At 42.8% G+C, this 16,781-nt stretch overlaps 1 protein-coding gene across 2 annotated transcripts in view; it reads left to right on the plus strand.

The window, feature by feature from the left end:
* Nucleotides 1-4,263: 4,263 nt before the first annotated feature.
* Nucleotides 4,264-16,781, plus strand: part of PTGDR (prostaglandin D2 receptor) — a 60,407-nt gene continuing 47,889 nt past the window's right edge. For both annotated transcript variants that reach the window (XM_030319100.1, XM_030319101.1), the window contains exon 1: nt 4,264-5,214. In XM_030319100.1, coding sequence (XP_030174960.1) covers nt 4,378-5,214 — 837 coding nt within the window. In that variant the 5' untranslated portion in view covers nt 4,264-4,377. The remainder of the gene's footprint in view (nt 5,215-16,781) is intronic.

Raw genomic sequence — 16,781 nt, forward strand, 5'->3', positions numbered from 1 at the left:
CAACACCCCCAGACAGTCTCATATAATTGGTTGGGGATGCTGAAGCATCAAAAATATTTAAAGTTGGGGTGCCTGGCTGGCTTAGTCAGTAGAGTGTGTGACTCTTGATCTTGGGGTTGGGAGTTCAAGCCCCACATTGGGTGGAGAGATTACTTAAAAATAAAATCTTTAAAAAAAATATTTAGGGGCGCCTGTGTGGCGCAGTCGGTTAAGCGTCCGACTTCAGCCAGGTCACGATCTCGCGGTCCGGGAGTTCGAGCCCTGCGTCAGGCTCTGGGCTGATGGCTCAGAGCCTGGAGCCTGTTTCCGATTCTGTGTCTCCCTCTCTCTCTGCCCCTCCCCCGTTCATGCTCTGTCTCTCTCTGTCCCAAAAATAAATAAACGTTGAAAAAAAAAATTAAAAAAATATTTAAAGCTCTCCAGATGATTCTAAGGTGCAGCCAAGGTTGAGAACTACTGCTTCCTGCAGATTCTTTTACATAAGCCACGTAACTACCCTATGAGTTTAGTGCAATTATCCATCCTCCCCTCATTTTTACACACAAGGAAATTGAGGTTTAGAAAGGTTAGAAGATTACTCAAGTGTACTACAGTATTAAGGGGCAAAGCTGAGGGCTGAATTCACACAGTATGACTTCTAAGACCTTACCGCCATCAGCACACTGCTGTGCTACCACCCCACCTACTGAATGTGGAGAACCTTCCAGCATGGCTTTGAGCGTACAGAAGATACTCCACAATTGGTAGCTAATTTGTTCTTTGCTTTTTAGCTTTCCTCCTCTCCATTCTCTGCTCTTCCCAATCGCCACCTGAAATATTGCTTGCAGTGGATGAAGAGTGAGGGATGGATGCAAACGACTTAGAAGCATAGTCCAGAAGGATCTAGGAAAAAACTATTTTTTCCTTCTCCTCCCCTTCCTAAAACTAGGCCATGAGCACACACTTACTTTCTGTTTAAAATGTTTTGAGATAATTATTACAGATACTATACTGGAAGTATCAGAGCTCAAGCCCTGCGTCGGGCTCTGTGCTGACAGCTTGGAGCCTGGAGCCTGCTTAGGATTCTGTGTCTCCTTCTCTCTCTGCCTCTCCCCCACTTGTGCTCTGTCTCTCTGTATCAAAAACAAATTAAAAAAAAAAAAGTGTTCCTCCTACCAAAAAAAAAAAAAAAAAAATTGGAAACCCAAAAGAAAGTTTTTCCACCACCCTTCTCAAGTCTAAGTCAATGTTTCATTTGCTTATGTTAATGTCTAGGCCTTGTCCATGAGGATATATGGTTTTTACAATTACAAAATCATAATTATATATTCAGATTTGTCTGTTCACATTATGCCATGTATACTTTTCCAAATTTGTTTTATAAGCCAATTAAGTCTCCTAATACAGCTCTGCAGATAATGAAGATAATTTCCTACATAAGTAGGCCTAAGATATTTTCATTAAAAGTGTCCCTCCTACTTGGGGCGCCTGGGTGGCTCCTAAGCATCCAACTTCGGCTCAGGTCGTGATCTCGCAGTTTGTGAGTTCGAGCCCCACGTCGGGCTCTGTGCTGACAGCTCGGAGCCTGGAGCCTGCTTCGGATTCTGTGTCTCCTTCTCTCTCTGCTCCTCCCCCACTTGTGCTCTGTCTCTATCAAAAATAATTTTTAAAAAAAGTGTTCCTCCTACCAAAAAAAAAAAATTAGCCTTAGTACTGTGAAAACTGATATAAAAGTTTGTAACCATGTAAAAGTCACAGGACATGACATTTGCCTTCCTTTATTTGCTATGCGTGGCTCAGTGCCCACATACCTTGCCCCCATCCTTGGAACCAAAGCAAGTGCTCAAAAAATACACGATGCATGAACAAATGATACTTTTCCTGGCTGAACAGTAAATGTGTGAAATCAGACTTCTTAGAAGACTCCAAAGTGAAGCCTGAAAACTGAGCAGAGTGAACAAGAGCAAAGCGAGCAGGAAAACAGCCGGAAACCCATGGTAAAGGCCAGCTACATTAGCCAGGAGGAAACATGCGGTTTCCTGAATTGCACCCGTGTAAGGCCATCAACCTTTGAGGCATGACATGTAAACACTGTCAAGGATCTTCAGCTCTCTCTTCAGTCACTCTTTGGAGTTCTTTGTAAAAGCTGCTTACACTTTTGGGCTCTTTTCTCCCTGTGCACTAATCTTGGAAGGAGCACAGAGGTGGAGGCAGCTGCAACGGAAGAATAAGGCTTCAAAGAACTGGAGTAGGTATGCTTCAGAGAACCCCCTGGTCAATGTCCTTAGAGGAGGGTTCTTAAGCTAGGCCTCCTCTGGGCACCACCGTGGGATTTCAGGAAACTGGTAACATGTGCAATTAGTGTAAATTGTGAGTGTGTGTGTTTGTGTGTATGTGTGTCTGTCTGGCTTTCTGTCTGGAAAGGAGACTTCAGATGTCATCAGATTTTGCTCTTGGTTTTAGAGCATGCTCCTTCTTCTCCACGTCATCAACTCAAGTGAGACTCTTCTAAACCCATCACTCTTCATCAAGAGCTGGAGGTGGGGATGAATGGGAGAAGGTGGAAGCCAGGGAACTCACCCTGTGGAAGGCCTTCTATTAAGTGAGTCAACAGATGAGAACAGATTCAAGAGTGCCTAACATGTATAAGGTCCCATAAACGTTGTTATTATTACTCTCTGCCAAACACTTTGGGCTTTTGCAACTTCACAACCACCCTAGAGGGCAGCATAAATCCCATATTCTATTTACAAGGAGATTTACTTAGGGTGATAGAGTAAACTAACCCAGTGCCACAGCTATCCAATTCCAAAACTATCCAATTCCAAAGCATGGACTCTTCATCTCCACCCCACAGCCCGAATTACCGGCCACACTTTCAGTCTCGGGGTGACCTCTCTAGCCACCCTTAAGGCTTTCACATTGAAAGCTCAAGAGTCTTGCTCTTTCCCTGAGTCCAGCATCAAAACAGGCACTGAGCCTAAGAATGAGCTTCTTTAAGCCAAGCCATAATCTCTACTTGCTTGCATAATATGGTCCCAGTAATCCTACTCAAATTCCACACTCAAAGCCAGTTGTTCACCCAGTTTATCAAGGGCTAAATAAGAAAGAAATCACATGTATCACAATGAATTCCCTTGCCTCTACTGATACAGCCAAGTCAAAGGCCAGAAGAGAAATGTTTTCTGGTAGTCACAAACCAGAGTGAGAAAGCTCTAAACAAAGCCTACTGGTTCCTGGTTTCAAAACCCAGGCTAAAAACTGCAGTTAAATATCAGCTACTAAAACAGCCTTCCCCAAGCAGGTGAAAATCCTGACAACTGCATTGCACTGATCACTACTTAGGTATCTGCACTTTACAGATGTTGTCCCTGTGCCTCAAAAGAGCCAAGCATGCTGGCAAGGTGTTACTTCTAGAGAAGTTAAGCAAGGCTCTCAGGGTCACAAAGGCAGTGAGTAGCAGAATCAGGACTCAAACTCAGGTCTGTATGAGAACAGCATCATTGGTTTTAACCATACTCCTCCTACCGTCTACACAACCACTGTGAGTCATGGTACCCAGGGCCAGCATCTCTTCTTGTTTTTTTCTGGATCTACTTCCCTGATATCTAGCCAACCTCTCAAGAGGAGAAGGCAATGAAGCAAGACAGATGGATGGACTCTATAAATAGAAGATCTGCGTTTCAGGTCCAGTTCTGCCATTTCCTGGCTCTGTAACCTTGGATACAGAGCACTTAACCATCCAAGGTCTCAGTTTCCTCACCAGTGCAGTGAAGATCACTGTTCACATTGCACAGACCTGGAAAACAATGCGAGCTAAGGCTTAAGTATTATGCAAATGTAAGTTACCCTTACTCCTACTTAACCCACTAATTCAACAACTAGTAGTGGCCCTTTCTCAGCCTCCCCTCCACGCTCATCTCAGAGTTCGTCTTGGGCACCACCAGAGTCCCGCCACCATCTCCTCCTCACGCCCCTCGCCCCTCTCCTCCCTTTTGGCTGTTACTTAATCTCCCTCCACTTCAGCAGCTCTCTCGCCTCGTCGGAAAGACCGGCCTTGGACGCTGGGACTTCTTTCTTTCCAACTCTGGGCACGAAGGGCTTATCTCTCCTCAGGACGTCAGGGCAGCCACCTCTGCGCGGCTGCTGCGGGTTCCACAATGCCTGCGCGGGGTGCGCACGCGGCCCCGCGGCCCGCCCCGAGGGGCGGGGTGTGACCAGAGAGTTTACATAGGAGGTGCCGGCAGTAGGGAACACCCCTCCGCCCGCGGAGCTTCCTCGGCGGCGCAGCCTGTTGGTCGGGGCCGTGCGCGCGCGCGGAGCCGCCGGGGGTTCCCGCCCGCGGACACCTGGGCCCTGGCCCTGCCGCAGCCCCGCCTGTCCGCCGCGCCACCAGCCATGCGGCAGCCGCTCTACCGCTGCTACAACATCACCTCCGTGGAGAAGGGCTACTCGGCGACCATGGGCGGGGTGCTTTTCAGCGCGGGCCTCCTGGGCAACCTGCTGGCGCTGGGGCTGCTGGCTCGCTCGGGGCTGGGGTCTTGCCCGCCGCGCACGCCGCCCTCGGTCTTCTACGTGCTGGTGTGCGGCCTGACGGTCACAGACTTGCTGGGCAAATGCCTCGTGAGCCCCTTCGTGCTGGCCGCCTACGCGCAGAACCGGAGCCTGTGGGGACTGGCGCCCGCGTCGGACAGCTCGCTGTGCCAAACCTTCGCCTTTTTCATGTCTTTCTTTGGGCTCGCCTCCACGCTGCAGCTCCTGGCCATGGCCCTGGAGTGCTGGCTCTCCCTGGGGCACCCCTTCTTCTACCGACGGCACATCACCCTGCGCCGCGGCGCGCTGGTGGCGCCCGTCGTGGGCGCCTTCTGCCTGGCTTTCTGCGCGCTGCCCTTCGCGGGCATCGGGAAGTTCGTGCAGTACTGCCCCGGCACCTGGTGCTTCATCCAGATGGTGCACGAGGAGCGCTCGCCGTCGGTGCTGCGCTACTCAGTGCTCTACGCCAGCCTTATGGCCCTGCTGGTCCTCGCCATCGTGCTGTGCAACCTGAGCGCCATGCGCAACCTCTACGAGATGCACCGGCGGCTGCGGCGGCGCCCGCGCTCCGGCACCAGGGACCGCGCGGAGCCGGGCGCCGGCGAGAAGGAGGCGGCTGTGAAGCCCCTGGAGGAACTGGACCACCTGCTGTTGCTGGCCCTCATGACGGTGCTCTTCACTCTGTGCTCCCTGCCTTTAATAGTGAGTCGCTGCGCGCTGAGGCTGCGGTTGCGGGACCGAAGGGTGGAGTGCGTTGGACGCCGCGCAGGAGTTGCGCCCTGGGCCCCGAGGGTTTGTTGGTGCGCTCCCCAGATCGGGTCCCCTCCACAGCCCCGAGGACACAGAACCGAATTTGTTGAGCCAGAAGAGGCGGAAACAAAGAAAGGAAGGCAAAGACGGAGTCTGAAAGTGTCTCCCTAGCTCCGCAGAACCTCTCCAGTTAGCAGTACCCTCTCCTCTCTCCTTCCCTCTGGGAGGATCTCGGGGCTATTTTAGCACCTCAGCATTTGAGGAGCAGAATTTGGTTCCTCTTTCCAGAGGGCTAGGTAATGTTTTATTTCGTAGACCCGCCCATAATTTTAGTGGCGTCAGAAATGGGCGAATGCACCTGGGAGTTTTTCCCCAGGTGTTGGCGTGGAAAGACTAAGGGAAGGTGTAATCCTGCCAGAACCTGCCAGAGTGATTTGCAGAGATGAGAGACTAAAGATAGATTTAGTTTTTAAAAATTCTCAAGTAATCTTTGAGGAGTGGCAACTGCTGTTCCCGGTGGGGGGGGGGGCGGGTGGCCATAGAGGCAGAGGGGCTGTTTGGACGGGCAGGTGTGTACTCGAGGTTCAGCCTGTCGTTTGGACAACCTGCCTTGACAGGTTTTGTTTTTATCTTGGCAGGCGAGGTGACGGGAAAGCCATTATCTCCGGTTTCTGTTTACTAATGGGGGTGGTGGTGGCGATAGGAGTACCTGGTAGCTGTGAAGGTGTTTCCTCCTGGGATCCCGGCTAAGACATTTTAGGAGCAACCGAGGTTGAGAGAACTTTTTCAGGGTTGCTCCTCTCCCTTTCCCCCATCCTCAGTGTCCTTGTTCAACATGATATACATTTAAGTAAATTCATTGCCAACAATGCCTTTGAAGGCTGAGACGTCTGTGAGTAGGTAGCAATGTAGCAATTTTGGATGTTATTTTTAAGATTGGAGGAAGGTGGAATATAATGTAATTTTTTTTAAATGAAGGCCATAACGTGTGGGAAAAGAGTTGTCTGTGGCATCATCATGCACGGTTAAGCTCAGAATTCCCCAAAAGAAATAAATACATCTATATAGAAGGAGATCAGGTATAGGCATAGATATGTAACAGTGGTTCTGAAACATTGGCTGGCTCAAAGTCACCAACAGAGCTTTTAAAATCATAGATGGCAGGGCGCCTGGGTGGCTCAGTCAGTTGAGCCTTGGACTCTTGATTTTGGGTGTCGTGATCTCAGTTTGTGGGTTCAAGCTCCATGTCAGGCCCTGTGCTAACAGCGTGGAACCTGCTTGGGATTCTGTCTCCCTCCCTCTCTCTCTCACTCTGCCCCTCCCCCACTTGCTCTCTCTCTCTCTCAAAAATAAACCTAAGGAAAAAAAAAAAAACAACCCACAGATGCCTGGGCCCTATCCCCCATTGTTTCTAATTCAGATGTTTTTGAAGAATTCTTATTTATTTTTTTACTTATTTATTTTTGAGAGAGGGAATGAGAGAGTGCAGTGGAGGGAGAGAGAGAGAATCCCAAGCAGGCTTCACACTGTCAGTGCAGAGCCTAACGCAGGGCTGTATCCCACAAACCATGAGATCATGACCTGAGCTGAAACCAAGAGTCCCACTTTCAACCAAATGAGCCCCCCAGGCGCCTGAAGAATTCTTATTCTTAACAAGTTCTCGGGTGAGGTGAAAGCGGCTGATCCAGGGATATCATCTGGAGAACAATACTCTAAAACAGGAGTTGGCAAATCACAGCCCACAGTCCAGATCCATCCTGCCCACTGTTTTTGCACAGCTGGGGAATTAAGAATAGTTTTTACAAATGAACTGATTTTACAAATCAATTTGATGATAGTATGCAGGAACTCTAAACCCCAATTAACTCAAATACTGTTCCAAGAAAAAAAAGACTTTCATTTTTCTCAATAGTAGACATCAGTTACCCCAAAAATGTACTTAATTATTATACATTTTTAATTTCATCAGTGAAAATTGTGGAAATGTGTTTTCTTGTTATATAAGTACCTACCAAATACTCACTATTTGCCTCTTGACCTGTAAAATGTAAAATATTTACTGTTGGACCCTTTACAGAGAAAGTTCACAGACTCCTGCTCTAAAGTAATAGCCTTACTTACCTGCGCTGTGAAAAAGCAGACAATAGCCAAATGCATGGATGTTATGTCCTCGTTTTGAATGTTTTAGTAACAATAATGTCGAAAAGAACATAATACAGCATAATACACAAGAGCATTGCATTTGGACATGTCTCTCAGGGGAACTGAATAACTTATACGGGATTGTGAGGATGGAAGGAAATAATGGATTTGAAAATGATTTTAGGGATGCCTGGGTGGCTCAGTTGGTGAAGCGTCCAACTCTTGATTTTGGCTCAGGTCATGATCTCAAGGTCGTGAGATCAAACCCTGTGTTGGGGCTCTGGACTGGGTGTGGAGCTTGCCTAAGATTGATTCTCTCTCTCCCTGGGCTCCTGGGTGGCTTAGTTGGTTAAGCCCATGGCTCTTGATTCCAGTTCAGGTCAGGATTTTAAGGTTTGTGAAATCAAGCCCTGCATTGGGCTCTGCACTGACAGCACAGAGCCTGCTTGGGATTCTTTCTCTCTCCCTCTCCCTCTGCCCATCCCCCTCCCCCACCCCACTCATGTGCTTGCATTCTCTCATGCTCTCTCTCACTAAAAAGAAATAAGAAAAGAAAATAAAATTATTTTATTTAAAAATTTGTAAAGTTCCAAATATATTCAATGCAGACAGGTGTTGAGTTTGGTAAATTCTTTATAGATTTTTGATACTAACCCTTTATCCCATATGTCATTTGCAGATATCTTCTCCCATTCCGATGGTTGCCTTTTAGTTTTGTTGATTGTTTCCTTTGCTGTGGAGAAGCTTTTTATCTTGATGAGGTCCCACTAGTTCATTTTTGCTTTTATTTCCCTTACCTTTGGAGACATGTCAAGTAAGAAGTTGCTCTAGCTGAGGTCAAAGAAGTTGCTGCCTGTGTTCTCCTCTAGAATTTTGTTGCTTCCTCACATTTAGGTCTTTCATCCATTTTGAATTTATTTTTGTGCATGGTATAAGAAAGTGGTCTAGTTTCATTCTTCTGCATGTTGCCATCCAGTTTTCCAGCACCATTTGTTGAAGAGACTTTTTCCATTGGATATTCTTTCCTGCTCTCTTGAAGATGAGTTGACCATATAGTTGTGGGTCCATTTTGGGGTTTTCTGTTCTGTTCCATTGTTCTATGTGTCTGTTTTTGTGTCAGTACCATACTGTCTTCATGACTACAGCTTTGTAATATATCTGGAGTCGTAATGCCTCCAGTTTTGTTTTTCTTTTTCAGGACTGCTTTGGCTATTTGGGGTCTTTTGTGGTTCCATACAAATTTTAGGATTGTTTGTTCTAGCTCTGTGAAAAATGCTGGTAGCATTTTGATAGGGATTTCATTGTATGTGTATATTGCATTGGGTCATATAGACATTTTAATAATGTTTGTTCTTCCAATCCATGAGCATGGAATGCTTTTCCATTTTTTTGTGTCCTCTCCAATTTCTTTCATAAGTGTTCTATAGTTTTCAGGGTATAGATCTTTTGCCTCTTTTGTTAGGTTTATTCCTGGGTATTTTATTGTTTTGGTTGAGAATTTTTGCATCCATGTTCATTGGGGAGATTGGCCTGTAATTCTCCTTTTTAGTGGGGCCTTTGTCTGGTTTTAGAATCAAGGTAATGCTGGCCCAGTAGAATAAGTTTGGAAGTTTTACTTCTATTTCTGTTTTTTGGAACAGTTTAAGAAGAATAGATGTTAACCCTTCTTTAAATGTCGGATAGAATTCCCCTGGGAAGCCATTTGGCCCCGGACTCTTGTTTGTAGGGAGATTTTTGAATACTGATTCAGTTTCTTTGCCAGTTATGGGTCTGTTCAAATTTTCTATTTCTTTCTGTTTCAGTTTTGGTAGTTTGTGAGTTTCTAGGAATTTGTCCATTTCTTCCAGATTGCCCAGTTTGTTGTCATAGAATTCTCTTACGCTTGTTTGTATATCTTGGTTTTGGTTGTGATCTCTCCTCTTTCATTCATGATTTTATCTATTTGGGTCCTTTCTCTTTTCTTTCTGATAAGTCTGGCTAGGGATTTATCAATTTTGTTAATTCTTTCAAAGAACCTTCTCTTAGTTTCACTGATCTGTTCTACTGGTTTTCGTTGTTGTTGTTTGTTTCTATATCGTTTCTGCTCTAATCTTTGTTATTTCCCTTCTTCTGCTGGCTTTAGGCTTTATTTGCTGCTCCTTTTCTATCTCCTTTAGGTGTAAGGTTAGGTTGTTTATTTGGGGCCTTTCTTGCTTCTTGAGATAGCCCTGAATTGCAATGTACTTTCCTCTTAGGATTGCCTTGCTGAATCCCAAAGGGTTTGGACTGTCGTGTTTTCATTTTCAGTTACTTCCATGTATTTTTAATTTCTTCCTTAATTTCCTGGTTGACTCATTCATTCTTTAGTAGGGTGTTCTTTAACCTCCAGGTATTTGAGGACTTTCCAAATTTTTTCTTGTGGTTGACTTCAAGTTTCATAACGTTGTGATCTGAAAATATACATGGCATGATCTCAATCTCTTTTTACTTATTGAAGGCTTATTTGTGACCCAGTATGTGATCTATCTGGAGAATGTTCCATGTGCACTCAAGAAAAATGTGTATTCTGCTTTAGAATGAAATGTTCTAAGTATATCTGTTAAGTCCATTCGTGTCATTAAAAGCCATTGTTTCCTTGTTGATTTTCTGCTTAGATGATGTGTCTATTGTTATAAGTGGGGTGTTAAGGTCCCCTACTATTATTGTATGATCATCAATGATTTTCTTTGTGTTTGTTATTAATTGGTTTATGTATTTGAGTACTCTCAAGTTGGGGGCATACGTATTTACAATTGTTTGATTTTGATAGATAGATCCCTTAATTATTATATAATGTCCTTCTTCATCTCTTGTTATTGTCTTTGGTTTAAAACCTAATTTGTCTGATATAAGTATGGCTACTCTGGCTTTCTTTTGACATCCGTTAGCATGATAGATGGTTCTCCATCCCCTCACTTTCAATCTGCAGGTGTCTTTAGGTCTAAAATGAATCTCTTGTAGGTAGCATATAGATGGATCTTGTGGGGGTTTTTTTTTGTTGTTTTTTTGGGTTTTTTTTTTTTTACCCATTCTGATACTCTGTGTCTTTTGTTTGGAGCATTTAGTCCAGTTACATTCAGAATGATTGTTGAAAGATGTTGAGTTTAGTGTCATTGTGTTGTTACCAGTGATGCTCTCTGGTCCTTTATAGTCTTTGTTCATTTTGGTCCTTTTTTCCCCAGAGTCCCGTGTAAAATTTCTTGGAGGGCTGGTTTAGTGGTCATAAACTCCTTTAGTTTTTGTTTGCCTGAGAGATTCTTTATCTCTCCTATTTTGAATGACAGCCTTGCTGGATAGAGTATTTTTGGCTGCATATTTTTCTGATTCAACACATTGACTGTATCTTGCCACTCCTTTCTGGCCTGTCAAGTTTTTTCGGAGAGATCTGCTGCAAACCTTATCTTTCTTCCCTTGTAAGTTATGGACTTTTTTCCCCCTTGCTGCTTTCAGGATTCTTTCCTTGTCTGTGTATTTTGTGAATTTGGCTATGGTATATCTTGTCAATGGCCAGCTTTTATTGAATGTAATGGGAGCCTCTATGTTTCTTGGATTTTGATGTCTGTGTCATTTCCCAGACTAGGGAAAATTTCAGCTATAATTTGCTCACATAAACCTCCTGCCCTTTTTTCTCTCTGTCTTCTGGGACTCCTATGATATAAATATTGTTACGTTTTAATAAAGCATTGAGTTTCCTAAGACTGCCTTTGGGATCCCTGATCTTTGATTTCCTCTTCTTTTCAGCTTCATTTTTTTCTATAATTTTATCTTCTGTATCATTAATTCACTCCTCTGCCTTGTCCATCCTCATTTTTATGACCTCCACTTGGGTTTACATCTCAGTTATAGCATTTTTAATTTCAGCCTGACTAGATTTTAGTTCTTTTATCTTTGAAGAAAGGGACTTTCTGGTGTCTTCTCTGGTTTTTTCAAGCCTAGTTATAGTTATAATCATTTTAAATTCTTATAGTTATAGTTATAATCTTAAATTCTTCCTAGTTATAGTTATAATCATTTTAAATTCTAGTTCAGACATCTTACTTATATCTGCATTGATTAAATCCCTGGCCGTCATTTCTTCCTGTTTTTTCTTTTGAGGTGAATTCCTCTGTCTTGTCATTTTGGAGGAAAGAAAAACAATAATAGAGTGAAATAAAAATTTTAAAATTTAAAAACAAATAAAGAAAGCTAGATCCTAGATGTGTTTTGGTGTGCTTGTTAAGAGAAGCTTGATAGAAAAAAAAGAGAAAAGAGAAAAAAAATTTAAAAATAATAAATAATAAAATAAAATAAAAATTTTGCTCTTCCTGCATCCAAGAAACAAATAAAAGAAAATCAACAAAAACAGAAGCAACAACAACAAAAAGAACAAACAAACAAAACCCAGATGAAGCTAAATCCAGTTTCCCCTAAGGCTGAAACTTTGTAGCAGTCTATGATCAGCAGAGTAAGTGGGTGGAAGGGATTTGTGCGGTTCTTCTGGGGGAGGGTCTTGCCACGCTGCAGCCAGGGCAGACTTGTCCCAGGAAACAGGCCACCAGCAGCGGCAGCAGCTCAATGCCAGGGTTTGCTGCCCTCAGTCCTTATCTTTGTTCCTTTATAGTTGAACCTGGCAGCTTGATATGGTGCCTGCCGGGTCTTTTACCTTCAGAGAGGCTGTATCACCTCTACCAAATGCACTCCAAGCAAGGAAACCATTTCTTTTTATTTATTTATTTATTTATTTATTTATTTATTTATTTACTTACTTACTTACTTATTTATGTATTTATGTATTTATTTATTTAATTTATTTTTTTTTAATATATGAAGTTTGTTGTCAAATTGGTTTCCATACAACACCCAGTGCTCATCCCAAAAGGTGCCCTCCTCAATACCCATCACCCACCCTCCCCTCCCTCCCACCCACCATCAACCCTCAGTTTGTTCTCAGTTTTTAAGAGTCTCTTATGCTTTGGCTCTCTCCCTCTCTAACCTCTTTTATTTTTTTCCTTCCCCTCCCCCATGGGTTTCTGTTAAGTTCCTCAAGATCCACATAAGAGTGAAACCATATGGTATCTGTCTTTCTCTGTATGGCTTATTTCACTTAGCATCACACTCTCCAGTTCCATCCATGTTGCTACAAAGGGCCATATTTCGTTCTTTCTCATTGCCATGTAGTACTCCATTGTGTATATAAACCACAATTTCTTTATCCATTCATCAGTCGATGGACATTTAGGCTCTTTCCATAATTTGGCTATTGTTGAGAGTGCTGCTATAAACATTGGGGTACAAGTGCCCCTATGCATCAGTAGTCCTGTATCCCTTGGGTAAATTCCTAGCAGTGCTATTGCTGGGTCACAGGGTAGGTCTGTTTTTAATTTTTTGAGGAATCTCCACACTTTTCCAGAGCTGCTGCACCAGTTTGCATTCCCGCCAACAGTGCAAGAGGGTTCGCAAGGGAACCATTTCTTACTGAGCAACCCAGAGGGTCCTCGGACCCCACTGCCCATGGCTCTACCCCCATTCCTTGCCAGAGCACCACCAGTGGCTGACCTCTAAACCTCAGACTCTGTGCTCTGCTGTTTATAAGAAACTGGTGGTATTGAAACCGTCTCCTCCCCCGCCCCCAATGCCATCAGTAGTTCTGGGGGACAGTTTTCTTATGCAGTCCCCTGTCCATATTTTTACTGTTTCTCTCTGCTGCTTTCAGGGGGAGTGCTTTCTTGCACAAACCCGATATGCTGTTCTGTCTCCCCCTCTTTCTCCTCTCTCTGAATACTTCTGCCTCCCCTCTGCGGCACCATGGCTCTCCTCTCTGCTGATTCACCTCTCCACACCATGTACCCTGCTGTGTTCTCTCCCTCAAATTATGCAGATTGTTCTGTTAATCCTCAGATCTGTTTCCTAGGTGTTCAGAATGGTTTGATGTTGAGCTAGTTGTGTTTGCAGGAGGAGACAAGCCCACGGTCCCCTTACTACTCTGCCATCTTAACTCCTCCCCCTGAGCATTATTTTCTAATGCAGTGGTTTTCTAACATTTTTTTTAGTCTAAATACCCCATTTTCACTCTTAAACATTATTAAGGATGCAAAGAACTTTAATTTTTGTAGATTATATCTATTAGTATTTATCGTATTAGGAATTTTAAATAAGAAAAATTTTAAATATTATTGCAAAACAAGTTAACAAAATGTACTTACTTCTTGTGTTTCTGCATTGGTGGAAGGAAAACTTGGGGCTTTCACGAAGATATAATGAATGATAATAAAATTCTAGAGATTATAGAAGATAAAATGAAAGAAAAAGCATGTTAGGAGCACAGAAGTACTGAGAACATTCTCTGAAAATGCACGTATGTGTATATCCATAATCAACTACCTAAGAAAGGTCTAGCAAACGCAAGAATACACAGTATATATTCCATTAGCCATTGGAGTGATGATGTCATTACACGTCGGGTATCCTTGGTAAAACTTACTGTACACCTAGGAGTGAAAAAGGCAAATAAATCTTTTTTATGATATTGTACCTTTTTAATGATATGATACCCTGAAGACACACTGAACAGGTATTGGAAACCCCCACACTTTGAAAATCACTCTCCTAAGGAATGGGCCTGGTGACTGGGAAAAATAAAGGCTATATGTGAAGGGAGAAAAAAAAAAAAAACCTTGCTCATAGCACGAATAATATATTTCATTAAACCAGTGAAAAATTTATTGAGGTTTGATTTTTTAAGTTAATTTTGCTATAATGCTGCATTAGAGCAAGATACTTAACCAAACTGAATTTTCAGATTTCCATTTTGAAAACTTTTTTTTTTTGGAAGAAAATATAGAGACTATGGGATGAGCTTTAGAAGAAGTTTGTAGCACATTCTCTAATGCATGTAACATATTTTCATCAAAATTCATTTTACCTTAGAGACCCACAATGTATTGGAGGTTGGTAGGGGAGCAGGGATGGATGGAAAAGGGATCTAATGATAGATTAGCCATAATAGCTGAGAAGTTTATAGGCCAGATAAAGATAAGGACGAGCTTGTATAATTGCATATATCAGAATCCATGGAGTCAGAGAAGTGATAGAGGACATCCTGCCTGTATTGAGAGAACTCATGTGTGTATTTCATTTTGGTGGGCAAACAGAATGGGTAGGATGCTCCTTTCAAAGGAGGCTGTTAGAGGTGGGCAAAACATGGGTCCAGGGAAAAGAGTTGAAAGTGGATTTAAAGGGGCTAGTGCAGAGGATGAGGTCTGGGTGTTGTGATGGATAAACTGGATAGAAGGGGCATTAGAATCCAGAGAGCTCTCCTCAGCAGGGATGTACAGCTACTTACGTCTCCAGCAAGTTGGCAACATAGCATTTTTTTCCTGGACTCTTAAGTCCAGTAGAGGGAGCTCTTCTCATACCAATTCACTGTAAATTGAACTACTTTAAACATGAGGGGTTTATATTCTGAGGTTATTCATTATTCTGGTCATCTTTTATGGCCAGAATAAAAGCAGTTTATAAAGTATGTTCTAGAGAATATTACTGAGCAACAGAGAGGTTTTGAAAGTCTAAATTGTGTTTAAATTGATATCTCTTCAGAATTAATATGTCATAAATGAATACATTTGTCACATTTTTAGTAAACTCAAAAAATAAAAATAAAATAAAAATCCAGGTATACATTTCTAATATAAATCAAGTGACTTGAAAATACGATTAACCTAATAATATGCGATAGAACGGACATGGACAAATACTGCATAGAAGTAAAATGGTTTGTTTTAGTTATGTAAATCTCATTTAGTTACTCAGCTCCCAACTAATAAAGTATTGTGACATAGTTAAAATTATATTTTGCTGTACTCTACTTTGAGGAGAAAGGAACAAATGTAAAAACAGACTTACATAAAGTATTTGCTTTTCAAATCAACTTACTGTTGACCATTTATCAAATTCAGCATGTTTCTGGTACAAACAACATTCAGTGCTGTAATTCACTGTGGGGATATAAAATGAGAAAAATATCACATCTGCCCACATGAGCTATAATACAGGACGAGGGATGGAGTGATTGGGGCCGTAAGGGAGTTTAGAGGAGAAAAGGTATTGCTACTAATGATAAGATAATAATACTGGCAAATTTTTGAGTTCTTACTGTGTGCTAAGACCTGTTGTAAAGGTTTTACTCATATCATCTTATTCAAACTTCAAAACAGTCATGGAAGGTAGGTACACTTATCCCCATTGTATAGGTGAGAAAATGGAATAACTTGCCTAATTTCACGCAGCCAAGTGAGGGTTCCATCCAACCTCATGGTCAGACTCTAAAGCTAATGGACTTAGCCGCTCCCTGAAAGAGACTTCCCGAAGGGCTTAATGTTTGAGATGGACCTTGAAAGGAGCTAGGATTTGGGCATGTAAAATCCAAAAGGTTTTAAAGTAAAATGCTCAGTTTTCACATTTTTGAAATGGAGATAATGATTGTAATGGATTTTTGTGAGGATGAAACGAAGTTTTAAAAGTGAAATGCCTAGAACAGTGCTCTACATGGACACTAACCATTATTATTACTATTAGTATTATTAGTGACGATGGGAGAGGGCATTCAGATATAAGTGTAACTTCTTTTTTATTTTTAAAAAATGTTGATTTATTTGAGAGAGAGGAAGAGTGCACACATGTGGACAGCGGAGGGGCAGAGAGAGATAAAGAGAGAGAGAATCCCAAGCAGGCTCCATGCTGTTAGAGTAGGGCCTGACTCAGCGTTCAAACCCACAAACCATGAGGTCATGGCCTGAGCCAAAATCAAAAGTTGATGCTCAGTCAGCTGAGCCACCCAGGCATCCCTAAGTGTATCTTCTTAAGTGCAGTAGATGGGAATGTCTGAGCCCACTGAAATGCTCTATAGAAAATAGAGTAAAAAGTAAGGAAGCAATTACAGGAAGACACATCTCATATTCCTTGATTGCACTGAATGGGTCTGGGCTGGACAATTATTCATAACCCCTCCCAGTAATGTTGAGTTTACATGCTTTCTGTCCCATTCGAGTCCATTTTGTCCTATTATGGATTTAGACTCTCAGTAGGCATAGGAAATATAACGGCTGGCCTCCAGCAGAGTGGGAGACAATGGTAGTGCTGGCTGAAGTGTTGGCCATGGTGGCTCAACAGGAGGAAAAGCCATGGGATGGGACAATTTGCAGGGCTCCAAGGAGGTCAGAACCTCGGGGAAGATCAAGACAATATGAGTGGTCAGGCACAAGTAAGTAGCCTTATATTTCTGTGTGTGTGTGTGTGTGTGTGTGTGTGTGTGTGTGTGTCCTAGTCTGAAAAGAGGATGTCAACCACAGAAAGGTAAGCATCTATCCTAAGAATAAGTAATT

The sequence above is a fragment of the Lynx canadensis genome, chromosome B3 (genome assembly GCF_007474595.2).
Source record: "Lynx canadensis isolate LIC74 chromosome B3, mLynCan4.pri.v2, whole genome shotgun sequence".
Taxonomy (NCBI): domain Eukaryota; kingdom Metazoa; phylum Chordata; class Mammalia; order Carnivora; family Felidae; genus Lynx; species Lynx canadensis.